The 13,737-nt window shown below is 42.1% G+C and overlaps 1 protein-coding gene across 2 annotated transcripts in view; it reads left to right on the forward strand.

Annotated features, from left to right (window-relative positions):
• Window positions 1-13,737, forward strand: part of LOC117473501 (leucine zipper putative tumor suppressor 2 homolog) — a 38,395-nt gene that overhangs the window by 20,923 nt on the left and 3,735 nt on the right. The window contains exons 1-2 of one of the 2 annotated variants that reach the window (XM_034119103.1): window positions 1,000-1,121; window positions 12,864-13,397. In XM_034119103.1, the coding sequence (XP_033974994.1) occupies window positions 12,891-13,397 (507 nt within the window). In that variant the 5' untranslated portion in view covers window positions 1,000-1,121; window positions 12,864-12,890. Of the gene's footprint in view, window positions 1-999; window positions 1,122-12,863; window positions 13,398-13,737 lie in introns of those variants that run through there. The other variant, XM_034119102.1, reaches the window with a different exon arrangement.

Consider the following 13,737-nt stretch of genomic DNA (forward strand, 5'->3'; position numbering starts at 1 on the left):
AACCCTTGGACGTGAGTTATTAAAATGCAACTGCTGTGAACCACCAACCACGAGGGTCAACAAATCAACCAGGTCTAAAACCTTCAGATAAAGAACTGAAAGTTCATCACATCCTTGAGTATTGTATCAGTTTTCTTTCTTTCTTTTACTTTATGGGACAGTTTAGAGTTGAGATTGGTGTACACTATTTGTAACCATTATGTTCTGGTTGAATCTAACATTGTCTGACGTTTTAAAGTCCTTGAACACTTTACTGTATCTTAATGTGTCAAACATCCAGCTCTGCCTCTTGAGGACTTACGGTTCTCTCCTGTCTTTGCTTTTAAGGAGCTGCCGATCTTAGGTTTAACTCATTTCATTCGGATTGACGGCTTATTTGATTAAGAATTTGCTCAGTAACTCAATGAGCTTTGTTTCTGCCCGTCTTTGTTTTAGATCAGATTGACAGATGAGAAGCAGGACTAGTGTTTGATGAAGTTTCACCTCCTTCTCCTACACCCCAGCATTATACTCTCTCTCCTTTAACTTGAATCTTCTGTTGTTTTTGTCTTTAATGCACTTAGGTGAAGATTTAAGTTTGACGGATGAAAAGGCTGTAATCCAGAATCGAATCTGTGGCAGACTTTTTAAAGTGAGATGATATCGTCATGCGGTGCTGCTTTCTTTTTACTTTTCATTCCTTTCTTCTTGAAATAGGGAGAGAAAGTAAAAAGGTCTCTAACTGACAGCCCTGGCTTCCCCGTCTCTTTCTCCCTTCTTTTCTTTTTACTGCCTGACAAAGGCAGCGGAGAACTTTGCAGTGTGTAGTTTCTTTGGTCAAAGGAAATGGAAGAGGAGGAGTGGAGCAGGGAAAGAGGAGGTGTATCTGTCAGAGAGGCTGTGCTGAGAGGAGGAGGAGAGGGGGGGGAAATAGAGAGAGGAAGGAGAGGGGACTGTGGTCCCATTCACACTGGCGGCATTTGGCTTGAGAAAGAGTCGGGGGGGGTTAGAGAAGTTTTCCTCAGGAGGGCTGGTCAGAAACGGAGCCAAACACCCAGGAGCAGGAACACAGCTCACAGACGGAGCTGAGGCCGGATGATAAGGAGGAGACACCAGGGCAGATATGCAGGGGACACACAGGGGTAAGAGACTCTTAGGAGGGGGAGGTGGGCGTTGGAAAACAGGGAAGTTGACTTACCGTGGCAATAAAGGTGACACAAATGTTTGGTGATGGCATATGGTTCATTCACCATTTGACTGCGAAATATTTATTTGCTATTTGATGTGTAAATGTTCTTGTGCAGGATTGTTGCATGCAAATTATTAAAGCTGCAACTATTAGTCTGCATCTGTATTGGAATCATAAAATGGCAAACATGCTCCATCCTAAAATCTACCGTTTCCTCGTAAATTGAAAACATTTGACTGTAAATCAACCAAAACAAGTTCAGTTTAGAAAGTGCCTCTGAGATAATTGAATGACTTTTTTCCTTATTTATTTAAATTTTTATTTCATTAACTCATTAAGTTAATCGATAATGGAAAAGTATTGTTAGTTACAGGATGTAACATTTGAAAGCCACAGTTAACTCCCACTCTACTGTTTTATTGCTCATGAAAAGAAAAACCGGTACAAGCTTGTTAATCAAGAAGTGTGTGTGTGTGTGTGTGGGGGTGTTTGTGTATGGAAGTGATGGGAGGCCTCTGCTCTCTTTCAGTGCAGTATAATCATTGACAGGGTCAGTGCACCAATCAAACAAGCCTGTAGGCCTCTCATGAGAGCATAATTTCAGCAATAACAAATAGTTTAATAATTGGTTATTCAATCTACAAACGTTTTTAAGGTCATTTACAAAGCCAGCCACTCAAATTTGAGAATCTTAAGTTCAATATCTTGGGGTAATTTAAGTCACCTTGGGCACATGGCACTATTATCTGACATTTTGTAGACGAAACAGTTCATAAACATTAAAAATAATCCAGCTATGTGTGGAACATTCACATTTGGCCTGGTGACCGTGTCTGCCAGGGCTGCGAGGGGCCGCCTGTGGAAAGGTAGGTTGTCTACAAAACTTAAATAGCTTTGTTACACTTTCCCTCTGTCCCAGTTTTTCAACAGAGGGGGTAGAATAAGGAGATGGGAGGGGGTGAGATTCAGAAGTTTGGCCAGAGAGATGGAGGGAGGAGGAGGAGGGGATCTCTAGACTCGATGTTTGTTCCCTCATGCGGACGCTCTCTTCTGAAAACTGAGACTCTTCTCCCTCCTTTCAGTCCACCTCTTTACTTCTTTCTGTCTTCATCCAGTCAGAGGTGGTATTAGTATTAAAATAGTTTATTTTTACTCTCCTCTAATCCCAACACTTCACCTGGTGTGGGGAATATTTTTGGACTCACCTCTGAGTGATGTGTGTTTATGGCGTGGTGCTACCAACAAAGAGGGGTTTAGAGCAGTGCTCTTTCAGTTTGTCTCAAAGCAGGTTTGTGTGACGTTCCAGGGCAGGGCCAGTGAGCCGTGTATACTGTACCTGTGTAATACGGCCTCTATAAAAAGGCTTTTATACTGTTTGCTTCTCGGATTGCCAATCTCAGACGAAGGGTTGTCCAGCATGCCAGTGAATGCCATCAGGATTTATCTAGACTAACTGCTGTATTAGTAATGAAATGCAGAGCAGGGATCGCATTGACCTGGCTGCTATTCTGAAGACTCTGATTCACATTTCCTATAGATATAACATGTGGAAATCTCAGCAAGAATATTTAAATGTATTGACCTCAACAAATGGATTTCTATTGTCCTGTTAGAGCTCTCATTTCACCACAGAAATAAGATGTATTCAAAGTAAGGGGATATTTTGATCACCTCTCATTATTGTTCGCAAAGAGCAATTTACAAAACATTCAGGAAGTTATTTAAGCCAGTTTAGAAGATAACTGGACTCATTTTGATTTAAGTTTTCAAAATCTCATCTCTTTAAAGTTACTGTGGCAATACGTACCAATGCGGGTGTGTTTTGGGAAACCACTTTAACCATATTTTGAAGTTTGATCTTCTGTAGTCATCATTCTTTTCTTTAACTCGCATCCCTATCAGAGACCGTAAAAACAGTAATGGCTTCCATGGAGTCTGATTTGATAACATTTTATATATTGTATAGAGGCAATTCAGTTTGATTGTGATCAATAGCAATCAGGGTCGCTAAAAACAAGCTTAAGGCACAAAAACAAATCAAATCATAGGGGCTTTTTGTGTCACAATATACTGTAAGGTGTATATATTTGAAAGCAAATGTGGTATTAACCAAATTACAACAATTCATACAGCATTAAAGTTAAATAAAACAAGGAACTAAAGTGTGTAGACTGCAATGTGTGATAGCTTTAGTTTGAAGGGCTTTGATGCCTTATGCCTTTTGCAGTGCAATCACAATTTTATAAAACTGCAGCAATTGCAGATTCTCTCTTTGCTGTGCTGAAAGATTGGAGATGAAAACTGATGCTTTGGTGTTACAGCAAATCCTCAGACTTTCTGCTGCAGGCTGCTGCACAGAAACATGCTCATTGCCTGATACATATTTTAATCTCTTCTCCCAAGCATGTGGCAATGCTGATGATAGGACATAAACACAGTGGCTGTAAAGGGGCCATGTCCTCACACTGACCAGCACCAAGTCTGTCCATGTTTAGTCCTAACTCTCATTATCCGCTGTGCCCGCACATTCCTCCTGCTGGAGGAGGGACGAGGCCGTCTGTCTGCCCGACTGAGGGGCTTTAAAACCTTCAAGGGCTTTCCCAGACAAAAACAGTCTGTCAGCTGACACTGCAGACATCATGAGGGTGGCGAAAATAAAGTTTGCGTGCCATGCGGTGTTGTTTTAGCTGGGTATATGAGGTGTAAATGTTGTGTATTTTGTGCTAAAATTATATAAATTGGATATTGGAGTTTTTATCTTGCTGTAGTATTGGCCATTACCTGCTATTATTCAAATGTGTATTTGCACAAACCATGAATAGAACACAAAAGAAAGCACAAGGAACATAAATATTGCCATTTTATGAAGCAAAATGCAAAACATTTATAAATTCCTGCTTCTCAAATGTGAAGATATGCAGCCGCTCGTTATCATTAATCTCATAAGATTTTGGATTTTTAGTCGCCAAAAACAAGCAACATATTATTTTTTGCAAATAATGATAAATATTAACTTGACAGTTTAATAGATAATGAAACTAGATAGTTGCATAATATTAAAAATCAGATGATATCAATGCCACCTCCTCTTTAGTTGTGATGGATTCATCCAGCAGTCATGAGTTGTTAATGTGCATTTATCTTCAGTTGGAGGCACTGGGAGCGTATGGAAGACTCTCAGAGAGCTATAGAAAGACTGAAAGCTTCAAGATGCTAAGGAGGGGTCCTGGCCTCCCTGTCAGCCCTCTGACCCCCTCCCCTCTTCTCCCCCACTTCTAATGTTTAAGGCCTCGGTCACCATGACAACATAAAGGAGACCAGGACCGCATGATACTGACGGGGGCTTTAAAAACAGTTTGAGACCCCCCCCACTTTTCTCAGTAGAGTCCCCTGCATACTTTCAGTCATCTCGAGTCTACAGGGATTAGACCATATTCACTCTACTGGAGAGAGGTTGAGGGTAACAACGAGAACTAGAGAATGCAATTCCTGAAGAAATTGCTAGTGGGAATGCTTTATGCTGAAAAGCTGTAGCTGAACTGCTATGCTGAAATGTAATGTGTAAGAAGAAAGTGAAGAATTTAGATTGAAATGATACATGAACACTGGGGGCTTGAATGTGTGATAAGAGAATTAAAGAAAGTAAAAAGGCTTGGAAAAGCAGCAGAATATTTGAACTGCAAACTTTTGAACTAACTTGATGGCGAATGCTCTGTCACCATGGCAACAACATTTGATGACATCCCATAATACGCTTAGATGTGTTGATGGCTGCATCGTTACCAAACCTGTGAAGTTTTGGGCCGTTTGGAGCATTTTCACGGAAGTTATGAGAAAACAGTTTCATAGCGAGCATTGTGTTGCCAAGGCAACGGCATTTGAATAAATCTTAAAACTGTCAAATAGATGGACTGTTAGCACACATGTGAAATTTGAGCACTTTTTGACCATTTTCATAGGAGTTATAGCAATATCGTGTTTTACGGCAAGGGATGCGTTGCCATGGCAATAGCTTTTGAGGAAAACTCACTAATGGCACATATGCGGCTTTCACAACGGCGCTTTTCACTTTCTAGCTCCTCGCGAGAGCTTTTCTGGTTCAGCTCCCGTTTCCCTTTTCAGCTCCCGCTCTGTTCACACTGCCCAGAGCTGCCGCTGCTGCGTCATGACGTCACAGTTTACGTCGCTGATTTTCTCCCACAACAACAACGGGCCGGGGACTGCATCGAGTCGATGATCGTGTTGCTTTTAATCATACGAAGCCAGATTAAATTAAATAACGACTTCTCCAACCTTATACTTTTCTCCAGAGTGCCGTGGTTCATTGTTTATTAATGTGTTTCAGCGGCATTTACCGACCGCTGCAGTGCTGCTCTTCCACGGGAGTTTATTCTCCCGTTAGCTCCGGGTTAGCTCACACGGCTCTAAAGTATTCACTGTCTGACTGTCACACAAGCAGCTGATACATATCCCCAGTTCCCCTTAAGTGAATGTGTGTCAGTCTGAATTGACGCTGTTTGGCATCACAACGCTGTTATGAAAGTTTCTCTGGTATAAAATGGGTGATGTTAGCATAGCAACCGAAGCTAAACTGACTACTTGCTAAGCCGTTTCCTATAGGCACATTTTACCGGCGTATTTTTCATTATGATTCTACTTCTGATAGTCGGACATGACAACCTGTATAGCCCATGTATCTCCACAATGATCAATAACAGCGAACGGATGGTCAAAGTAAGGTTTCCTGCACGCCTCGACGTAAGAGACATGAGCGACGCCGCGTCATAGCTCCGAAGCTCTTACCTCTGGACCGACAATTTTTTGGAGCTGGAAGTGAACCGCATTCCGGAGCTATGACGCGCCGCCGTTGCGGTGTGAACAGGAAAAACCGGTGCTTTTCAGGCTCTAGCTCCCAGCAGGAGCTGGAAAAGCGCCGGTGTGAAAGGGGTAATAGACCTGTTGAGGGCTGGACCATTAACTGTCATCTGAAGTCTGGTGGTGTTTTGACCATTTTCATATGAGTAACGACAACATCGTGTTTTTTGGCGGGGGATGCGTTTCCATGGAAACAGCCTATGGTGAGATCTCAGATTTGGCGTAGAGCTGTTGAGGCATGGACCGGTGATATACAAGTGAAGATTTGGGGACGATCGGACCGTGTCCATTGGAGTTACAGCGACATCGTGTTTTATGGCGAGGGATGCGTTTCCATGGAAACAGCCTATGGTGAGATCTCAGATTTGGCAAAGAGCTGTTGAGGCATGGACCGTTGATATACAAGCGAAGTTTGGGGGACGATCGGACCATATCCATTGGAGTTACAGCGACATCGTGTTTTATGGCGAGGGATGCGTTTCCATGGACACGGCATATGATGACACCCCATAATTGACATAGAGCTGTTGAGGGCTGGACCATTAACCATTATCTGAAGTCTGGTGCTGTTTTGACCATTTGCATAGGTATCACGACAACATCGTGTTTTATGGTGAGGGATGCGTTTCCATGGAAACGGCATATGGTGAGATCTCAGATTTGGCAAAGAGCTGTTGAGGCATGGACCGGTGATATGCAAGTGAAGATTGGGGGACGATTGGACCGTGTCCATTGGAGTTACAACGGCATCGTGTTTAATGGCGAAGGATACGCATCAGAGGCCTGTACTACGAAGCTGGATTTTCGCTTAGCCGGCTAACTTCAGGGAAATCTCGGGCTTTCCGGTCCTACGACGCTGGTTCTCTTTTTAGCAGGCTAGATTTCCATGGTAACTTATGCTGAGCGGCAAACCTGCTCCGGAGCAGGTTAGGTGGCAGGCTAAGAGATCAACTCAGTGAAAGCACCGCCTGCTGACCAATCAGAGCTCCGTGTGCGGAGTTTAAAGCGATCAATTCATATTACGGGATAGAGGAAATACAGAAAAACTGCCGTTGCAGGAAAGACGGCCGGCCAAAATCAACTGACTGTGTGAACGTGAAAATTAATAGAATATCCCCTCCCATCTTCAGAGCTAATTATAATATTAGCGTTAAGAAAGCTTACTTAAATATCTGCCACGACATAAGTAACCGGATCAAAGTAACATTAAGTACAGTCCGCGGCACTGTGAGTGCAGACGTCGATGTGTACCATTATCATTCATATCATATCACATCATAATGTATCATATATTTCCTTATTTGAGTCAGCTTCTTGAGCCGTATCTGGCCGTGCAACACTCACAGTGTCACATACTGTATGCAGAAGTATTATTTTAAGCAACACATTAAGTTGATGAAACACTCGAGTCAAATGTAATTAAAGTCAGATCCACTCGTGTCTTAGACGGGGCAGTGATATCATAAACCTGTTAATGAACGCATTCAAACACTTTTTCTTTTACCAGCTGTATTCACCTTGCAGGTGCAGCTATGTGGCTTTTATCCTGGATAAAGTGTTTAAGTCATGGATGTTTAAAGTTTAACTTCTTCATATTTGACTAATATTAAAGTTCACTTTTCATTCAGGAAGTATGACGCTGCGCTGTCAGTACGCTTGTCTGTGTTTGAGATTGGTCGAATGCTCCAAATACCACCCCTTTCATGTGAACGCGCACCTAACTAGATAGGACACGGCTGGCTTGAGCGATCCACTTGATAACCAGCGTCGTAGTACAGTTTAGCCAGAGCGCGTATGTTTTGGATTGGGCCAACCGGCTAACTCAAACATATCCAGGTTAGGTTGAACCAGCTTCGTAGTACAGGCCTCTGAAGTCTGGTGCTGTTTTGACCATTTGCATAGGTATCACGACAACATCGTGTTTTATGGCGAGGGATGCGTTACCATGATAACACCACATTACGTAACATCAGATTTGATGTAGAGCTGTTCAGGGCCACAGTGTTAACCATCATGTGATGTTTGGTGGCGTTCTGAGCATGTCAGGTGGAGTTATGACATCATCATGTCATATCTCCAACACACAGGTGTATGTTTGAGCTAACAACGTTATGAAACACCTGTGCTTGAGCCCAGAGATCAAAGGTTTCCATGGTGATGCAGTAATCAGTGAGAGGAGAGCCTTTCCATTGTTCTGAATGAGAGATAAACTATGGGCTCAGAACAGTCTCATAATACACACATGCACACAGAAGGATTCACACTTGTATTTCATGATCCGCAAAAGGATTCACACTTGTATTTCCGGATCCACACTTGTGTTTTTCAACGCACACACAAATGTGTTCCGTTTCATATACATGTAAATAAAATCCAAATACAGAAAAAAGTTTTACATATGTATTTTTGATCCTCACATATTTGTTTTCCGTTTAAAACCCCTGAACCTACAAACACAAACCGCTTTCTGTGCATGGATCGCTGTGCATTCGTGTGTGGGTTTTTTGAGACTCCCCTGACGGTCACCCGATTCGTACTTGTAATTTTTTCTATCTATAGCCAATCAGATGTCTCCTCAATTCTAAGCCAATCACATGAGCGCGCCCCCACGAGGGTAGATTTCTTGCGTTCATGTCACTTCATATACGCATTTTGCGTAGTCCGGAGCAGGGTTTCCGCAGACAGAATTTAATTTTACCGGACAAATTTGAAACTTACCGGTCATGTTTCAATAATAATAAGAATAAGAATAAGAATTGTGTAGCAGCGTTTCCGTTAGGTAATTACCGGACTATGACCGGATAATAACACAGGAGTAAGGATCATCTCTTTTCCTCTCTCCCTCCCTCTCTCCTGACAGCCCGTCAGTTTCTCATGCAGCTCGCTAAAACTTCACTCGCGTTTATGTCCATATCGATCAGATCCAGCTCTCCTGATCGGCCTTTATAGAGAGCACCGATCAAACTATTAAGAGTGAATATCGGCCGATAATGACCGGCGGGGCTCCCCCCGTTGACAGTTCACTGTCTAGCACTGGCTTCGTAGTGCACTGATCGATTAGGCTAAGCTAACCTGTAGCTGCTCCCTCCACACTCACAACAACTTCATACAGACATAAATAAAGCAGCTGTATTCGCCATACAGGAAACACACATTTAAAACAGTTTTGCCTGCCGTTTTTGTGTACACAAGCATTCATTAATGGTTCGGAAAGTGGCACTGTACCTTAATAATATAAAGGCTTGTATTTACGTGCATTTCCTGCTCGGAAAGTGGCAATGTACTGAGAGTGGAAGTGTCCTGAGATTAGCGCCTGCAGGCAGGCTCCATGGACCTGTCAGCTCCGGACAGCGCAAAATGCGTACATGAAGCGCTACGTCATGAACGCAAGAAATCTACCCTCGTGGGGGCGCGCTCATGTGATTGGCTTAGAATTGAGGAGACATCTGATTGGCTATAGATAGAAAAAATTACAAGTACGAATCGGGTCACCGTCAGGGGAGTCTCAAAAAACCCACACACGAATGCACAGCGATCCATGCACAGAAAGCGGTTTGTGTTTGTAGGTGCAGGGGATTTAAACGGAAAACAAATATGTGAGGATCAAAAATACATATGTAAAACTTTTTTCTGTATTTGGATTTTATTTACATGTATATGAAACGGAACACATTTGTGTGTGCGTTGAAAAACACAAGTGTGGATCCGGAAATACAAATGTGACTCCTTTTGCGGATCATGAAATACAAGTGTGAATCCTTCTGTGTGCATGTGTGTATTATGAGACTGTTCTGAGCCCATAATAAACCTCTTATATGTGAAAGTTTTGTTGAAGAACCGTAACAGATATCAGTGAAATTTCAACGCGTGAAGCATCTCAAGGACCCTGAGCATCTGAAGTGTGCTTTTTGTGTACTTTTGGGTCAATAATGTGGCCTTTTTGAAAGGCCAGAAAGTCTGAATAGACGGGCAGACCCATAGGCAGTGAAGAAGAGTACTGCATTTAACACATGAATTTGGGATATTTGGATCAAATTTGTAACAAGACCTGTAGAGTTGTTTAGACCTTGTTCTAGAGACATTGTGATAATATGGGGTTTCACTGACGGCTAAACCATAGACATACTTTATCTGATTTCCTCCTATTCAGAGAGGATTATATTTAATAAATATCATCAAGGACTAATTAGCTTTTCTCAGTCTATAGTGAAATAACATATGATTAACCCACACACTGCTTTTGAGGACAACACATATTTCAGTATTTGAATAATGCAGTGTGAATCCTTACTGGCACACTGACACATATTTTACACTCAATGCACCAAAGAGAATCAATGGAGGATTTAGATGGCATACAAAGTATAACAATTAGGATACATTTGAAATAACAATGTTTCATATAATACACATTTACAGTACAAAGGAGTTAAAATCTCCTTTTTACTTTTTTATGTGTGACTACCTGGATTTGAGAAGCCATGCATTTCACTTTCTGATTAAAGTATACAGTAATACACCAGTGTTGTACTGACAACAGTTTAAAAAGCTGTACCACCTTCATGACAGTATTGGAACTAACTAAGTTTGAACAAACGCTGCATTACATATTTTACAAAAACATTTTTTCAGTGTTTACGTATAACACATTACAATATGTCAGTTCCAGATTTGTCTCATTCATTTGTGTAATTCAGTCATTATGAGTGTAAGTAGGGATCAGCCTGTCATTGAGTAAGCTAATTAACGTGTAGTAATCAGTGTTCAATCACAGTGGAAGCCTTGCAGGCGCTCTGTGAACTTGGCAGGTTGTAAGAGGACTTGGCATGGCTCTCTCCCGGCAGGTGTAGTGTGTAGTGTGTCTGACCAGCCTGCCTGCTGTTACCCTCATTTCACCTTATTAGCGAACATGGATTTTGTTCTCCAGGTAAAGAGCGGTACAGAGTAGGAGGCAAAGTCGTACTACTTTCCTAGATTAACTTACAGTGAGTGATGTATTGAAAAATATTAGCATACTTTAAATGCTTGTGACTTGCCAGACAAGACTGAAACTGAAGAACACGACGCACCCGTCAGTCGGATATCCTCATATTCTGTGACTCACTGAAAGGCTTTTAGAGCAGGAGAGGCTCTGCTGTTTGTTGTGTAGTCCATTGTGCACTGTGACCTCATCATCATGCGTCCTGTTGACTCATTGTTCTCCACACAACATTCAACTGTTCACCATCCACAAGACAAGTTGTTGATGTCATAGTCGGTATGCGCCTGTTCATAGTGTCAATATTTACCAGCAGTCCTGTGAGAGTGAGCGAGTGAACAGTAAGTGCTTGTGCTTCTTACATTTCATTATTTAACAGAACTTCATACTTTAAGATTTACTCACAGAAATACAAATCTTTCCTATTACCTGTACTGCTTTTATCAATCTTTAAAATAGTTTTGGTGTGAATTGCTAAGGGTTGGAGGTATCGGTAGTGATGTCTTCATTTTGAAACTATGAAACAATGAAACTAGATGAATTTAGAAGCAAAACTTATTTCTTGAACTCATGACCCGGTTACTTTGGATAATCCACAAACCTTGTTGTGAACATTTTCATTTCTGAACTATTTTCTTTCTACCACATCACTGCACAGAATAAAGTGTTCATCCACTCATGGACGAATGCCTTGATGCTGCGATCTTGATTATTAGAAAGTGCCACAAGAGAAAAAAATATGTATTTTAATATTGTCGTGAACGGCCCCTTTAAACACCATCCGCTAAAGTATCACGGCAAGTTTAAGCTGCCTCCTATTCTCTGTGTGTCTATTATCCACAGTTATGAACTTTGAGGTTAAGGCTGATAAGATGGGTGCAGGCAGTGGCCTTTGTTGCTGTCAGGGAGAGATGCCAGCATGTTAGGAGCCATTCTACGTCTCAAATGAGAACAGACCCTTTTCTTCTGTTGCCTCATGCCTCGCAAGCCTAATGCCTCAAGCCCTGTTAGTGCTGCTTGAATGGACTTCATGAATGGCCTGTCCTGGTTCTCTGTGTGTGGGCCACCATGGACTTGTGGGGCATTTGTATGCTTCAGTCTACTGTATATCATCTCTGTTTTGCCTTTTGTTGTAGGCATTCCTCATAAGCACCCTGGTGTGGAGATTGAACAGCTAGAATGTGACCCTATTAGTATCTGGGAGGAAAAACACGGCAGTTTAACCAGTATTTAGTTCCTGAGATGAGATATAGCAACCGATTGGGGCAGTTGTGTGTCAGCTATTTCAAAAACATACAATTAGGAAATTGTTTAAATACCCATTCAATGATCACTAATCATAGATGACACGATTGATTATGAAGTTTTGAGCCATGACTTGTCCTGAATCACCCGAGTGGTCCTGCTATTAAAATATATCTAACTTCCTCTTATCTTAAAAAAGATTTGACTTGAAATGGTGAGGAATGACTTGATACTTATCATAACAAGACATATTACAATATTGAAACACTGCTTTTATAAGACTTGAGACTTGACTTTGACTTCTCTTGCAGTCATTCTGACTTGCTATAAGACTTGAAATGTGACTTGGAAGTATCTCTTACACCGTAATACTTGCTTTTGATGCCTAAAGACTCGACTTGCTCTGAAGGACTCAAAGCTCAAGACATGATTTTACAAAACTTGACATGGATTTGTTTTGAATGAGTTGAGAGTGTCCGGGATTTGTCTTGTTAGACTTTCTATCAGCATTACCAAACTTGACTTGGAGTTCTACTAACTGTTTGAACGTGTATTAAACCGATTAGTGAGACTCCCTCTGTTGTGTTTCCCCCTCAGAGCGAGTGACCCCACTGAGCTGCCACCATGGCCCTGGTTCAGGCTCTGCCCTTATCTGCTGAGTCCCACAACCCAGGCCTCGGTGGAGGACATCACAGGAGACACGCCTCCGGCTCCTCACCCCCCATCAACGCTCCCCCCTCCGCTCTGGATTCTATGGGTTCTGTCAGCAGCCTCATCGCCTCGCGCCCCGGACACTACCAGGACCACCGATCTGTGGGAGAGCTGGGAGCCAGGGTCCGGAGGGCCACGCCTGGTGCTGCCTGCCTGGGCTCTGAGTCGCCCCCAGACTCTTTATTACAGCACTGCATCGAGAAGGAAAGCTCCATGATGTCCATCAGGGGGCTGGAGAAGGAGAGTGGGAATGGGAACTTCACATATCTGAATGAGGACTTTATAGGCGACTGGAATGACAACCGTGTGACATGTGGGAGTCCAGGAAGTGACGCATATGAGACTAAAGGATCAGGGTTCAATGGGAACATGGGGGGGCCTCCTCCTAAACTGATTCCTGTGTCAGGGAAACTTGAGAAGGTGAGTCTTTGAATAAATACATTTTAGTTCACGGATACAATTTTAGAGAGCATTATATTTTGTATAACCATGAGATGTAATCTGTGGTTCTTTTACACTGTATTGCATTATACAGAGAGGTGTCTAGGTTTAATACACCTTCTGTCAGTATAACAGACTTCATAATAACACAAATGTTTGATATATTGCAGCACTATTGCATTAAACTGCATTCATTTTAGTGTGGTGTGCCCAATACACTGGCAACTCTATTTATAGTATATTTCTGTTCTTCGAAACTTTAAAGGGGGTATATCCACTAAGGAATGCAAACAATACTGCATTAAAAAAAAACATACAA

The sequence above is a fragment of the Trematomus bernacchii genome, unplaced genomic scaffold (genome assembly GCF_902827165.1).
Source record: "Trematomus bernacchii unplaced genomic scaffold, fTreBer1.1, whole genome shotgun sequence".
NCBI classification, from domain to species: Eukaryota; Metazoa; Chordata; class Actinopteri; order Perciformes; family Nototheniidae; genus Trematomus; species Trematomus bernacchii.